This window comes from Copadichromis virginalis, linkage group LG5 (assembly GCF_057382275.1).
Source record: "Copadichromis virginalis isolate Kocher_CV1m ecotype Utaka linkage group LG5, C_Virginalis_male_GT1.1, whole genome shotgun sequence".
NCBI lineage: Eukaryota > Metazoa > Chordata > Actinopteri > Cichliformes > Cichlidae > Copadichromis > Copadichromis virginalis.
The window spans coordinates 10,047,164-10,062,209 of record NC_140622.1 but is presented as its reverse complement, the minus strand read 5'-3'; the positions used below and the strand labels follow the sequence as shown (position 1 = coordinate 10,062,209).

The 15,046-nt window shown below is 40.1% G+C and overlaps 1 protein-coding gene across 3 annotated transcripts; it reads right to left on the bottom strand.

Moving 5' to 3' along the window:
• Positions 1 to 4,914: 4,914 nt before the first annotated feature.
• On the bottom strand, positions 4,915 to 15,046 carry LOC146708907 (eukaryotic translation initiation factor 4E type 3-like). 3 transcript variants are annotated; one of them, XR_014920399.1, is made up of 8 exons: positions 14,690 to 15,046; positions 13,607 to 13,679; positions 7,542 to 7,636; positions 7,314 to 7,374; positions 7,161 to 7,227; positions 7,022 to 7,077; positions 5,885 to 6,532; positions 4,915 to 5,741 (listed from the first exon to the last, which is right to left on the bottom strand). XR_014920399.1 is itself a non-coding variant. In XM_085455789.1 (7 exons), exons 1-7 carry the CDS (start codon positions 14,872 to 14,874, stop codon positions 6,407 to 6,409), a joined length of 663 nt encoding a protein of 220 aa, XP_085311915.1. In that variant the 5' UTR covers positions 14,875 to 15,046; the 3' UTR covers positions 4,915 to 6,406. The 3 variants fall into 3 exon arrangements, 2 of the variants coding, with proteins under 2 accessions (XP_085311915.1, XP_085311914.1); XM_085455789.1 differs by having other exon boundaries at positions 4,915 to 6,532; XM_085455788.1 differs by lacking the exon at positions 4,915 to 5,741 and having other exon boundaries at positions 6,442 to 6,532; positions 6,922 to 7,077; positions 14,690 to 15,042.

Below are 15,046 nucleotides of genomic sequence, written 5' to 3'. Positions count from 1 at the left end.
ACAGTATAGATAATCAAAGTCCAGGTTCTTTTCAGTATGGGCTGCATATCATTTTCTAACATGTAAGCCAGCTCCTCTGGATGTTTTAAAGGGAATGTCAGCACACCTACATTTCAGCAAAGTTGTTTCACTGTTTGGAGTAACTGTTCTGGTTTAAAAGTTTTGCTCACTCTTACACAAAAGCAATTATACAAATGCAACCACAACTCAAATGCCCTGGAGAAGAGACTGGGAAGGTTTAAGTGTCCAGTTAACGCTGGACACTTAACGCTGAGGGCAGCATTAATGTGCCCTCAGAAAATACTCTGAATTTCTTTGATTCATTCCTCTTTTTTGGCCTTGATCAATATTGGAGAAGCACAGCTCACTTCACTGTAAAGGACATTGCATTTATCATGGCCGCATCAGAGCTGAGCGCTGCTGATGGACCTCTGATGAGAGACTGTTTCTTAGTAGAGAGCGCCACCCTCTGGTAGCACACTGTCATGAGACGAATTACTCTAATATTTCCACTGAACAAACACTCGCATTTTGAGGTTATTGATATTTGACTTCATATAATCAATCCCCCTAACAAAACATGCACAATTTCATATCCACAAGCTTCTCTGATATTCATAATCCATTAATATATGCTTTTTTGTTTTGTTATTTAAGTCTTGGCATAAACTTTGTAAGTTTGAAGCATCCCATTGCACTGGTATTTAAAATAATATAGCATTTAAACCTTTAATATACCATTACTAATGATGATAAAGATTTTTATATATGTTTTTTGCCTGGTAAGTTTTCCTGCGATTCACCAACTGGAGTCTGGTGTCTGTCACTGAGCGTAATACATATACTGCTCACTGACTTGGCACCAAACACTGATTATTCCACACAAATAAAAACACTGTGTCATGATCCTAATAATATTTCTGTGTTGCCTGCAGGAGGCTGCTGTCTACAGTTCTGCACCTAAATGTCAGATTTCTTATTTCTTATGTTACTGAGAGACTGTCAGGCGATCTTCTGCCCTGCTGCAGTTACCTCTGACACCATCAGCAGTGCACCAAAAGTCACAGTGAGCTGACATTGTCCCTGTTACTTCATAGTGACAGTAACAAACAGGAAAATACAGCATTACCAACTACTTCCTGTTGTCTCTTGAAATGCTTCACATAAACTAGGTCTGTAAAGGCTTTAAACATTAAAAAATAAACATTAAAAAAGAAAAACAAACAGGTTTCATTTTTAAAATAAAAGAGTTAAAGAGAGTAAAATAAGATCCCAATTTTGTTTGTGTTTTGTGTTTAGTTTTTTTTAAATAAACTGTATCAGTAAAGTGTACAAGTGCAAGTTATAGAAAAAAGATGATGTTCTAAAAATGCTTTGTTTACAGTGTATGTATTATAGCATGTAGCTCGTGGGTGTTGTATAAATTTACAGCCCTTGAAGGCCAGAGCACAAGACAGCTGTCCTTTGAGCAGTTTATTTCAATTCATTTTAATTCAGTTTCATTGGTATAGAACCAAATCACGGAGGCAGAGACACTACAATGATAGAGAGAAAACCCCAACAATCAGATGACCCCCTATGAGCAAGCAACTGGAAGAATCTCTTTTAAACAGGAAAAAAACAACAGCAGAACTAGGCTCAGGGAAGGGCAACCATCTGCCATGACGGTTGGGGATGAGGGGAAGAAAGCAGGACTAACTACATGATTTATCAAAAAGGAAAGCTTTAAGCCTAATCTTAAAAGCAGAGAGGGTGTCTCCTGAATCCAAACTAGCAGGATTTATGTGTTTAACTATAATGTCGGGACCTTCCTCTAAAACCAAAGTGTTCACAACTGAAGAAATAAAAACAATTAAATGCAGGCAAATGGCCAAAACCAAAGATAAGATTTCACACAAGCGAGCATACGTCTCTGTGGTGCGCTACCTGTTGTAGCCTATAAGCATTCACAGACAGATCAGTCACTGTGGGCCCTAAAATGAAGAGCCTCCTGTGAGCCTACACTGCATTTCAGTTCAAATACTAAACTGTCAGACTCAAACTTTGACACCCAAAACACGCACATCTGGCTTTTGAATGTGTCTGCACTCTCGTTGTGATGCAACTACATGATCACCACAAAATTCCTATAGGAGTTGCACTTTACTCTGAGTTGTATTTTCTGCAGCTTTTCATTTGATTAACATAAGGTTGTAAACATGATTGTCTGGTGTAATTAAAGATAAAAATCCAAATGTCTATAAAGTCTTATGGCGTTAATCTAACACACAATCCCAGCTTTCTATTCCTTCATGGGCTTGATCTGCATGTCAATACTGTATCTATGAGCTCAGCAGAGCCCAGCAGCCATGTGCCTGTGTCGGAATTTATTATCCTGTTTTGTTGGTGTCATGCTGGCGATGTGTCGTGCGGATTAAGGCCCCGACTTGATGGAGTGTAGTTACAAATTAATTGAGGATCACTATCAGTTACGTAACAGCCTCTCTACACATACGCGTGCACACAACAAAGTAATTAGCTTTCTGTTAATTAGGTAATTAAGCAAATGAATAGGAGCTCCTCTTGATTTCAAACGGGAGGGGCAGATGGCTTTCATACGGTTTTCCCCTTGCTGCCGTGGGCTGTAGCACTGAAAGTGTGATGAAAGGAAGAGGACTTGAGGAGGAAGTGTACAGATAATGACCTATAAAGAACTGTTAAATGAATAAAAGGAAGAAGAAGAAGCAGGGGTTAGGTTACCAAAGACTGCCTCTGAAAATATGAATGGCAAGACTGCACAGGCCTTATATGTTTCCAAATTTTGTGAGCCAGAAAGTTAGTAAGATAATGCTCTGTTAAAATGACATATATATACACACACATGACATTACTATATACAGGGTGGGCCATTTATATGGATACACCGTAATAACATGGGAATGGTTGGTGATATTAAATGATATTAAGTAAGACTAAGTGACTGAAAACTAAAACACATCAGGAAACTGTTTACTGAAACCACACATTAAGAGAGACCAATGCTGTTTTCCCCCTGACTTCCCTTTAAAATGCTTCTTCTTTTTGCAAGTGTAAGTCACCGCCTGCTGGTCATTTAAAAGAATGCAGATTTAAGGCACTGCACAGGCTTCAGTTTTAACCATTCATAGTTACGTATCGTCTTGACACATCTTGCCATGTTGTACTTGAACTCTATTTAAATTCTATTTAAACTGTTAAAGCTAACCTAAACAATGTTGCATTTGGAATATACAGCCGTCCTCTTTCAGGGTCACTGGGGTGCTGGAGCCTATCCCAGCTGTCATAGGGCGAGAGGCGCTGCATGGACTGTTGTTCATTTACAGTCCATATTAATTGGAAACATATCACACATCTTTGCCAAACACATGCAATCATGAACCCACAAAAGCTTCCTTTCAGCTCTTTTAATGCCAGTGTGATAACAAAGACATTTGGTGTGACTGTTACCAGAGGAAGTGCTAACAAGCAGTCTTCTTGTCAGTAATTCACATTTTAGCAGGAAAATAACAACACTTATTATACACTCTCCAGTCACTTTCTTAGGTACACTAGTTTAACCGTTTAATGCAAATGTCTAATCAGCCAATCACATGGCGTCAACTCAGTACATTTAACCATGTCGGTACGGTCAAGATCCAAAATGGGGAAGAAAGGTGAGTCGAGTGATTTTGAACAAAGCATGGTTGTTGGTGCCAGACGGGCTGATCCGAGAATTGCTGATTGACTGGCGTTTTCCAGTTTGTGGGTATTTTGATAGGAAGACAACAGTAGGGCAAAATAATCTGTTATAGACCAAGGTATGCAGAAGAATCTCTGATTATATAAAACAGTACCCTAAAACAGATGGGCTGCAGCAGCCGAAGACCAGACCAGGTGACAGTCCTGTCAGGAAGCCTACAGTTTACACAAGCTCAATAAAATTGAACAATAGCAGGTTGGAAAAATATTGCATGATCTGATAAGTCTAAACTTCTGCTGTGACATGTGCATGTTTACAATTTGATGTAAACGGTGTGAGAGCATGGATCCATCCTGCCTTGTATAACTAATTTAGGTTTGTGGTGGTGGTGCAACGGTGAGGGGGATATCTTCTTGGCACACTTTGGGCACCTTAGTACCAACTGAGCATTGTTGCTGACCATGTCCATCCCTTTATGTCCACACTGGGCCAATGGTCAGCTACAAACAACTGTATAAACCATTTCAACTGGCTGCTCATAACAGGCACGATCAGTAGGAAAACAGACAGTATGTAACTTAACTAAATCTAGGAATGGATCTGTGCACGGCCAGGAGCTGCACAGGGGATATTTACATCATATCTTGGGTATTAGACATGTTCAGAGCCCCAAAATCCTAATTTCACAGTCGCTCGCTCCAGCTTGTTGTACAGTGCTCACTAAAGACCGGAGAAATGTTGCAGTGTTTATTGCCAAAACATTTCATACACATATTTAGACTGAGGGGGTCAGTGAACTTACAAGGAACTTTGCAGCAACTACTTGTGTTGTGAATGAGGTCATTTTAGATGGGTTGAGCCTTTCTGGTCTCTGAGAAAGTTTACTGAAAGCTCCACGAGGTACATTACAAAGATTATATGTGGTAATGATCCTTTGCATCCTTTAGCCTCTTGTGATTTTGAGGCCTGCATCTTATTTCCAAACAGCAACAGCAAGTTGTTCTCTTCAGATTAAACTTTCACATCTAATTAACGCCAGTATTAATGTTACCAGTAGCAAACTTGCTTCATGGAAGCTCTAAAAATTCATGACTGAAAAGCTGAGGTTATCAGTCATATAATCACCACCAGTCAGTATTTAAAATCAGGTCTTACGATTACAAGGTGTGTGAGGACCAAAATCAATGCGCTGCCAGAATGAATTAGCACAAAGTGGCTGAGGATATGCAAAAGCTTTTAATACACCGAGACATTCCCCATGAAATAACATTAATTTCCTTTAACGGGCCTGTTATTGATGTTTGTATTGTGCAAAATGAAACGCCGGTGATGAGCACTTCATTTTCGGCTCAATTTTATTTACTTTGCCCGGATCGCTGCACAATATGTTTACAAAGGACAAATTCTCCTCTCGTAACCATCAACCCGTCCAAAGTTGAACTATAAAAGTGGTGCTGACATACCAGAAGCGTTTCAGTAACTGAAGCCCTACACTGCAATAAAAGCACGGCACGGGAACAGGGTTAGTGAAGGAAACCGATTTGAGACGCAGAAAAAAAGGTTTGTGACAAAAAATTAAAAATACAAATAAAAATGTATGACTGGGACAGAATTATGACCTACAGTATAAGAGTAATTTTTTTTCATCGATGTCGTGACAACTGAAACTTGTCATATCTGCTGTTTTTTTGCTTAATCATATTTTTTCCTTTTACAAACATTGCTAAATCTGGGAAAAGCAGGACCTTCAGTAACATTCTTCTAAGCCAATAATCCAGCCCCCTTTCCCTCTGTGTGTGTGTGTGTGTGTGTTTTAATGGACACAGTCCAAGTAAGCAAACTACTAGATTTATTGGTAGGAGAAACAAGTAGAGACAAACACCAAAGAGCCGAGCACAAAAATGTGCCACGTATCTCCCCCAAACAATCTATGTCTCCGTTTAAGAGAGCGGGGCGGGGGTGGGGTCTTTCAACGTGCATATTGAAAGAAATGTCCAACAGGGTGTGGAGAGGAGCGTTGTTAGAGGCACCTTACAGGATAACGCTGTTAAAAAAAAAAAGAAAAGATAAAATCACAAGCCAAATATGCAGGCTCTGAATGTCACATCTGTGCTATATGACAGCTTTATAACTAGATAACATCATAATGGGAACTGGCAGCTATGTGCAATATCTTTGAAATGTTACCCTGATTTCAGTTTGATGTACACTTGATGAAGATTCAAGAAACCAATTGGGACATCCACCTCCATCCAAGTGGCAAATGTCCAGCTGAATACAAACGACACCTTCACCATTAAGATACAAGCTCCTTAAATGGCAGGAAAGTGCTTTGGCACCGAAAAAGCAGACTTGATTAAAACACGACATGAATGCATACGTCTAACATACACAACAGCTGAAACTAGCTAGGTTAAGTAGCTGCTACCTCTACCAGGAATAAAATTGCGAGGTCCACAGTCTGTGCACATGACGGGACCATGGTGGCAGTGCAGTTCAGTGTAGCAGGAAAGGCAAAAAAATCGACGTGAAGTAACGAACTCGGGGTGAGATTTACGCTGGATAAACATTCTCTCGAGAGTTTCGAGCTGTTAGGACCCACATTTAAATGAAACAAGGCATCAGTCATTAAAAGTTATAAAAATAGATTAATAACATTTCCTTGTTGAGAGCAAAATAATATCCTCGATTAGGTTGTGGACAGCGCCTTCACGCCAAGGCAGGAACAGAGTTCAGGTTAAAAAAAAAAAAAAAAAAAAAAAAGGGGGGGGTGGGGCGGCAGTAGAATCTAATGTCTTGAGCGTCCTCCCTCAAAGGCATGATGCTCCATGTGAGCTGAAAGACACACAAATTTAGATCACTACACACGCAGGAAACAGAACTCAGCTACAACTTATACACTGTCACTTAAATAGTGGAGCTCATTACATTTTTGGCTACAAATATGTAACAGGCAGAGACAAAAAGAGCCCATCTCAATGTGTTATGTGAAGCAAGTAAGAAGGCATATGGGGGGAATTTGCTGCCTGATCAGCCTACAGCCATGCACCCTTCTTAAATCATTCTGTGACATGCTTACATGTTCTGGTTAGGTCCTTCAAGTATGCACAGTTTACTCTTATTCTCTCATCTACCTCATACCATAAAGAGAGTACCTGCTTCCCTCTTTAAACCTTTAGCGTGAATTCAAAAGTACAAGTGAAACAAAAAACAGGCATACTTACACTTATAAAAAACAGCTTTAAAAGATATGTACGGGAGCAGCTCATAAACTTTCCCCAAGATATTTGCTTCATTAGCGAGAGATGCATCGCTATTCCACACCTGTACAACATCTTCCCGATCCCGGACGCTAACGCTGACGCCAACCACCTCATCATCTGTCAAAAAGAGAAGCGATGTTAACAATAAATCCACTTATGCGATTTACTTTTTTTTTTTTTTTTTTAAGAACTAAACAAACCTGAGGCGCAGTAATCTGCAAACTGCTCTCCAATAGTAGCGAGTAACAATTCTTTCCAAACTGCAGACTGAAACAGGAAAAAGGCAGAAAAGCTCATGAATGATTCAGATTTGTTTACATGATGGCAGCAGATAATCAGAGGGCGGCACATACAGTGTTTTCTTTTGGTATTTTCATCTTCCATACGCCTCCCTTTGCATTACTCTCTTCTTCCCTGTTGTGTAAAAGATTAAAACACGTTACTGTGCAGCCTATTAAATAACAGGGCTTTTTAAAATCAAGATCAGGGAGTATTATACAGCAGCTGCTGCATGAGAGATTTTTCATTTGCTCATCTCTACACACCCGTGAATACTGGAATATTGACAGTTACAGACTCACCACAGCGGCCTCCGCTCTCCGCGCATTAAGTGATAGCTACATCTCAAAGGCAGGGCTGTGACTGGAGGGATGTTGTTGTATACACTCCAGAACATCTGCAAACAGAGAGAAGCAGCTCAATAATGGCTGCTCTTGTATTGGAGTTTTGTGGCTGGCACAAAAATGGACATTTGATCATGATATACATGGAAGGACTTTTTAATGTCAGTGTTCTCTGCTAGACAAGCTAAGTCGTATTTAAATCGAAACTGGCTTTAAACAAAGTATCTAATACAAATTTATTCACTACAGCTATCAGCAGAATGATGAAACAACTGTTATGACCTAATGTCCAAAACATCTCTGTCGATTTAAAGCATTAGTAGCATTTTACATTTTCGTGCATCTAAAAAGAGGACTGGTTACAGAAAGGGAAACCAGTGAGTCCAGTAGGTTCCAGTGTAGATCTGGGAGGAAAGCGGAGGCAGGGCCTTGGAGAGCCACGTGCCTACATGCCAATGACTGGATGGCACAGCTGTGTGGTGGTCAGCAGTGTCGCATCAAAGCAACAAGATCCTGGGTTTAAATCCACCAGCACGCTGAGATCTGTGGAGTCTCCCTGTTCTCTCTGTGCTAGTGCGGGTAGCCCCACAGTTTATGCACATGCATATTGTTGGTGATTTGAATTTGGCCTTAGACTTAATGTGAGCATGAATTGTCATCCTTCTCAGTCCGTCTGTGGCCTGTCCAGGGTGCGCTCATTCTGTAACAGCTGGGATGGGCTCCTCCCCCTGTGCAACTTTGAATTTGATAAGTGGAAGGAATTGGATGGATGGTGCATCTATGTTTTGTATTATATAGATATCAGCTGGATTCAGAAACAGACGTGAATTGCAATAGTAACTTCTATCATAAGACGGTGTAGTGAGTCAGTGTGGCTTTCAGTGCATCCGCAGGCCAACGTGAAACACGAGAAACGGGTAAAATGTCAGTGGGACACCAAACAATGTCTGCACCTGGAAGGCAACCCATATCATGACAAGTACAAACTCCCAGAGGGGGAAGAAAAAAAACAAAACAAAAAAGTTGTAGCAGACTCCCACTGCTGGCGACAGCTCTTGGAGAGTAAAACAATAAAATGCTGTCATGTTACGCTTTATTAATGTAAGGCTATGCACTTGCTGTTAAGCTAATGGTGTGGTACAAATATACAGAATATGTGCGTAGTTGTAGGTAGCTGCTTGATACATCTTTGCAAACAAAAAGAAAGATCCCACTTTCAGCATCAAGTGATTAATACATGCGGCTTACAGCGGGATTATACTTCCATATTAAATCTGTGCTGTAGGGTTGTTGTAACTGCAAACCCTTCTGAAACCATTTACCACAACTTATGTGTAGCCTAATATGCACCTCCATAGAAATGTAACTGCATGCTACATCAATGCAGCGCGCAATGCCTGAGATTGGTGCAGCTGACTTCTCTCTTGCATTTCTAGCTACTTTGTTTTTTGGCACAATTTTTATGATTAACTAGAAGCAAATTATCAACTCACGACTAATATTTTGGAGGGAAAGCTGCAGAGCAACCAAGACACACCACACATGGGTATAAATGCTAGCACCAGTGTCAGCACCTGGCACCGGCTCTACACCGATTGAAACATCCCTGGTTCAAGAATCAGAGGAGACACGAACCCGGCCTCAGAGGCTCACAAGTTAGTGTACTCCTAGAACTGGTCTGAAGCCTGGATACATACATCCGGTGTCAAATCAAACATCCATCTGCTGTAGGGACCCCAGCACAAAGTACCTCAGCGTAAAAGCCACAAAGCTGAGTCACAGTGAAGTGTGCTCACATACAGGGATAAATGATTTAGCAGGCATAAATGGAGTGAACATAAATGGACGGTTGCCAGCTGAACAGCAAATCTGTTTTAAGTAACTACGTTTGCTTTTATTGTCCATTTGTTCTCTTTTTTATTTTTCCAATAAGACCGACTTAAATCAGAAAAAGGTTGTAGCTTTTCATTAATTAAAAAAAGGACTGCACCACCTAAAAATCGTAACAAAGGTTGCATTTTATATACTAAAGGTTTCTAAGAAAACCCTGGCCCCTGGTGGTGGAAACTTAAATTTAGCTACCTTTGATTAAAATGAAAAGTGTAAATGCTTAAATATGGTGAGCTGATTTCTTTATAGGCATGTCATTGATAAGAAATACAATAAGAGTCAGGTAAGCTGGTACTTTGTGCTTGACAAGGTTCAAAAAGGGGTGACAACGGATTTGTAAAAGTCACATTGGGAACGCTTCCAATTTAGCAAAGAGCCTAAAACATGGCCATCCAGATCTGTTCAAAGAATCCAAGCTGAAGGAGTTTCAGCTCATATTAACAGCATACAGAGTGTTATTGTCATCCTTCTCGCGTCATCCCAAAATACTCTTTACCATTTTGTTTCAAACAGCAGACACTGTTATTGTGAAATCAACTTCAGACCAAAGGTTAAATGCTAGCAATGTCTAATGTTATATAAATGCTTAAGCTAATGGAATGACATTAACAGTTAAACCTCATATTAGTGTCATGTCAATAAAATATAATACTACCATCATTATTACAGTTGTTATCATCATCATCATTCATACATTACTTTTCCCCCCATTTTTCTTTAGTGTGGTATTAAATTGTGTTCAATAAACAAACACATTGGTATCAACTACTACATTTCTGGTATAGTGACATCCCCATTTCTTTCTTTATATTTTTTTTTTCTTAAACTAAAAAATACCTTTCTGCAGTGCTACAAAAACAATTTCTTGCTCTCTTTTTTTAATGACTTCACTGTAATTTACAGTTTATCATTTTAGCCATTATACATGGAGCTGCATGATTTCAATATTGATGTTTTGAATGTGTGGACAGAAGAGAAAAAGAAAGAAAGCTCAGAAAATGTGATTCTGGTAACAAATCTAAAATAATTCCAAAAAGTTGGGACGCCAAGTCCTCAGATCTCCCTAAAATGAGACATTTTACAGTTTCATGAAAAATATTAGCTCATTTTTAATTTGATGGCAGCAACAGATCTCAAAGAATATGTAACCAGGGTAATAAAAGTAATTACAAAGTAACTGGTGCTAAAAAGGAACAGCTGGAGGAACATTTTGCAACAGTAACATGACACGACTCTTCAACAGCCGCCCCACCTTCTATCACAGTGATACCTGAAGCAATTACAGATGACAGCGTGTACTAGACCATCATTATTTCAAGGCCTTAGTGACACTATTTTTCAGCTTTAATTAATATTTGATAAAATATACACAAACACATGAATGCACCAAATTTGCCTCATCCAGGAGAAGCCATCTTATTTTATTTACATTACTGTATTTGTGATACTTTATTTTGGCATTTCAAAAGAAATATGATTTTAATATGACATGAAGATACAATGAAACAGTTAATTTTTGGCAGATGTACGCAGTTAAACTATTAAGAACGTTACGATTTCTACAATGGAAACCAATGAAATCATTTTAAAAGACCTGTTTGTTTCCCTTGTGGATATTTGTTATTGTTCATTAATAAGACAAAGACATAAATTTCTTCTGATTACTCCTAACAGATGGAATAATTGATAGAAAACTTGATTACTAAAATAACCAATAGCCGCAGTCCTAATCCAGTCCTTTCACCAACCCAAAATATTTGATAAATAATAAAATGAAAAATGTAGAACGGGACAAAACCCTCTCCCAACACTTGCTAAAGGAAAAGTGGATGCTACACAGTGGTAAACACGACACTGTCGCACCTTATTCTGAGACACGTGGCAGCCATTCAACTTAAACCTAGATACCTTTAAAAACAAAACAAAACAAAACAAACAAAAACAACAACACATAAAATTGTAAATTTTCTCAGTTTAAACATTTGACATGTTTTCTATGGTGTCTTGTGAATAAAATGGGGGTTTATGAGATTTACAGTTTATGGCAATCTGCTTTTATTTGCATTTTCCACAGCTTGTGGGGGGACTTTGAGGAATAAATTAGGTCTTAGTTTGACAAGCAATTCCAATTGGATTTCTACAGACATGTTTCAGTCCACCTGCTCTGCCTGCCCAAATTGGGTTTCAAAGTGCCTTTCAAGTCCCTCACTATGCAAAGCACAGCGGCAGATCCAGAGTGACAGACATATTTAGCAGAATCCACGTTGCTACCAACAGAGCCCTGTGGAGGACAACATAGAGGGCAACAGTCTGCAGACAGAAACTGAAATAAATTTATCTGCTGCCACTTTTGGAAGTGGCTTCTAAAGAGGCAAAGCTGGAGGAACCAACCGGAACAAGACAATTTATCAGGCTGTTTCACCAGCATAGCTACATGGACACCAATGCCAACACTGGAACGGCAAATTATGCAGACAGGTTTGTGACGTCTGGCTTTACATTTTGATCTGATCACTTGCAAATATGGAAAAGGCACACTGATTGCAATTCATATAATCCTTCCTCTTTAAATGGGTGGGCTGCCCAGGCATTCTAATATCTGCTATGTATTTGGAGGCTTACTGGCCAGGTTGTTGCTGTGGTAAGACCAGCTTTTTAGCTCTGGAGGTCCAGTGAGCTGCAGGGTTACCAGCCACAGCTTGTAGATGGTGAACAACTGATTCATGTGACACAAAGCCAAACAAACTAACTTGAGTTGCGACTTCATGACTCCTCGTGGTGAACGACAGAGGGACAAGCACACGCTAACAAACTTGCAGTGAAGACAAAACTCAATAGGAAAAATGAGACAACAGCGCAGCAATAATCATAATAATTATATTAATACTGGCAGACACTGATAACACTAATGTGGTAAAAATAGAATCCTTGCTCTCAGTTTAATTTTTTTTTTTAATGTGTCAACTTTTCCATCTTCAGTTACACAGAGATCTCATTGTGTCACAGATTGCCTTGCACTGCGTTGCAGAAGTGCTGTTCTGTGGTATCATCGTTAGCACGAGCAACGTAATGCTTTTGTGTATCGCGAGTGTCTCTGTGATTTCAAACAATAAAACCAAACAGTCCGTCCTAAAAATCTAATTTAAGAAACAAATCTGATTCACCCGAACAAAGCTTCACACCACTGCAGCTGTAATTAATGGCAACGCATTCTGCACGCTGCTTGAATTTCCACACACAAAACTCCAGAATGAGCCCAGCTGTATCACACTTTGTTGCTTTTTCCAGCTGCTTGATTCAAACTCCATTGAACTATACAATCGTAAAGCCTGATTTAGACTTCTGCGGGGAATCTTTGTAGAGCCTTCAATGTCATCTACACAAGCTGCCCCATTCCAATGGTCTCAGCAGCCTCCCTCTGGAAATTTGCAGACATTTATGAGTGCTTATATTGACACTATGATTATTATTCTTTATACTAAGACAATGACTGTTACTTCTCTTACTGAAAAACTGCAGCAAAAAAGTTGCCAGAAATTTAAAAAGGCAACCCACAGCCTTGATCAGGCCAACAGCGGCTGTGGGCTGCGCTGATGTGTATCTTCTATAAGGAGGTACATGTCAGGTTATGCTGTAGGGTTTCAGATGGGTTTGCAGTTATGACTTAAGGCGTAGATTCTTTACTTAAGTGTAAATCATCAATAAGCCTCATACAATAAGTTTAAGAGCACGTTGCACGCTGATATTCCTGATAAAAATAACACAGCGTCTTCTCTTCATTTACAAAAGAAGCCTTCAGAGCATCATATCAAAGCACTGTAACCGACACGAGCATGAGCAGTAGCTACCGTCAGTCACATTAGTGATATTAATAAACAATAAGTTTGCACATACAAGTAAAAAGAAAAAAAAAAACTTTAGTATAACACAGACGGCTGAAATGCACTTCATAAAAGCTGTCAGTTAACTTTGCACTGCACTTCTAATGTTTTGCACCCACCGTGGCTCTGACCTGCTCGCTCCCTTACATCACAGAAACTCTTCTCAAATGGCTCTGACTCTTAGCCGAGTCACGCACTTGATCTCTTTGCTCCTAAGATGAAAAAACTCTTTAAGCTGGCGCCAGATCTCACCTGAACAGTTTGCACTGTGTAGATCTTCTTCAAGTTGGACTCACATTCTGCTGCTGTGGTGCCGGGCAGTGACCTGCAGGAACACAGGAAACGACTTAATGTCACACCAAAAACAATGCAGTGCGTTTAACAGGGAAATAATGGTAATATTTAAAAAGCTGACACCAGATATGCTTGATGCAGCCGCTGTTATTATAAAGTACTGCTGAATAAGTTTCACTTGCTTGACTTTATAGACAGACGAAGACTGAGTAACATGTTACAGAGCTTTGTTAGAAAAAGAACATAAAAAAAGGATAAATGAAAACCAAAACAAAAACCGCTAAAATATACGTTGATAACATACAAACGTATATTTTAGCAGGTAACTATTGTATGTGTGTATTGTTTCTATAATCTGGGTGTTTTTCAGTCCTCATTCTTTATATAAAACTCCTGCCAGCAAATACATAAGCTAAAAGTGTTATTATTAAAATAAATAAATCAACAATAACCAGCAGAGTATCCATGATAAACATGGGATATTCCCATGACCTCATAAAAAAGAAGCCATGCGATGTTTAGGGCTGCATTTAATGACGGCTTAGGACGAAACTGCACCGAGCAAGGGTTCCTATGTAGCAAAGCCTTGCAATAAAAGACGCAGATTAGCTGCACTTAGCCGTTTGTGAAAACAACGAGAGATGAGCCTGGGCTCTTTAAAGGCGTCGAGGTTTTAAAGAAAAGTGCAACAACTATCAGTTTCACCCCAAACCCTCCCTTCTGCGCTCCCCCCTGCTGAGAGAAGCTAATCAAAGTAACTTCTGCTGCACGTCTGAAAGGCTAAAACCTGTCAAGGCGAACTTGTCCTGCGGACTGTGAGTGACTGTCAGGACCCGGGAACACAACAAGGTCGCGTTAGATGCGAACACTTCTCCCGCTATATTTTGCTGCGGGAGGCCTCCGGGAAAGCTGTGGCCTTACAATGATACCCCTCTCCCCACCACCGCTCTTCATCTTTTTTCTCTTTTCTTTCTTTGTTTGTGCTCGTGCCGGGCTCAAAGCTCAAAGACAACGCGGAAGGAGACGCAGTAATATCACTACCTGTCCAGCCAAAACGTCCAAGGCGAGTGCAGAGGCAGCGTCGCCGTGTCTTCTTCTCGGTGTTTCTTTGTGATGTTTTCCAACTCTTTCTCGTCGATGTCTATGTTGTTTTCGGAGGAAACCGTCTGGCCGCTCAGGGCGCCGCGGTCCATCTGGACGTCCGTCTGACCCGCAGGAACCGCCATTTCACCAGGCTCGGAACTAAAGTCGTACGTTATCCCTGTATGAAAGGACTTGATAAAAACACCCGGTTCGCCTTTATCTGCACTTACAGAAACACACTACCGCTTTTCCGCCCACCGACTGCTGACGTCTCTGCGTCACTGGGCAGAAACGTCGCCGTTGGTCCACCCAGGA

Coding starts and splice junctions, on each gene's coding strand:
- LOC146708907 (XM_085455788.1), bottom strand. CDS start 14,874: ATGGCGGTTCCTGCGGGTCAGACGGACGTCCAGATGGACCGCGGCGCC. Junction 7,637..13,606: donor ACACAGTGCAAACTGTTCAG/GTGAGATCTGGC, acceptor CTCTGTTTGCAG/ATGTTCTGGAGTGTATACAA. Junction 6,533..6,921: donor TAAAGCTGTTTTTTATAAGT/GTAAGTATGCCT, acceptor TGTGTCTTTCAG/CTCACATGGAGCATCATGCC.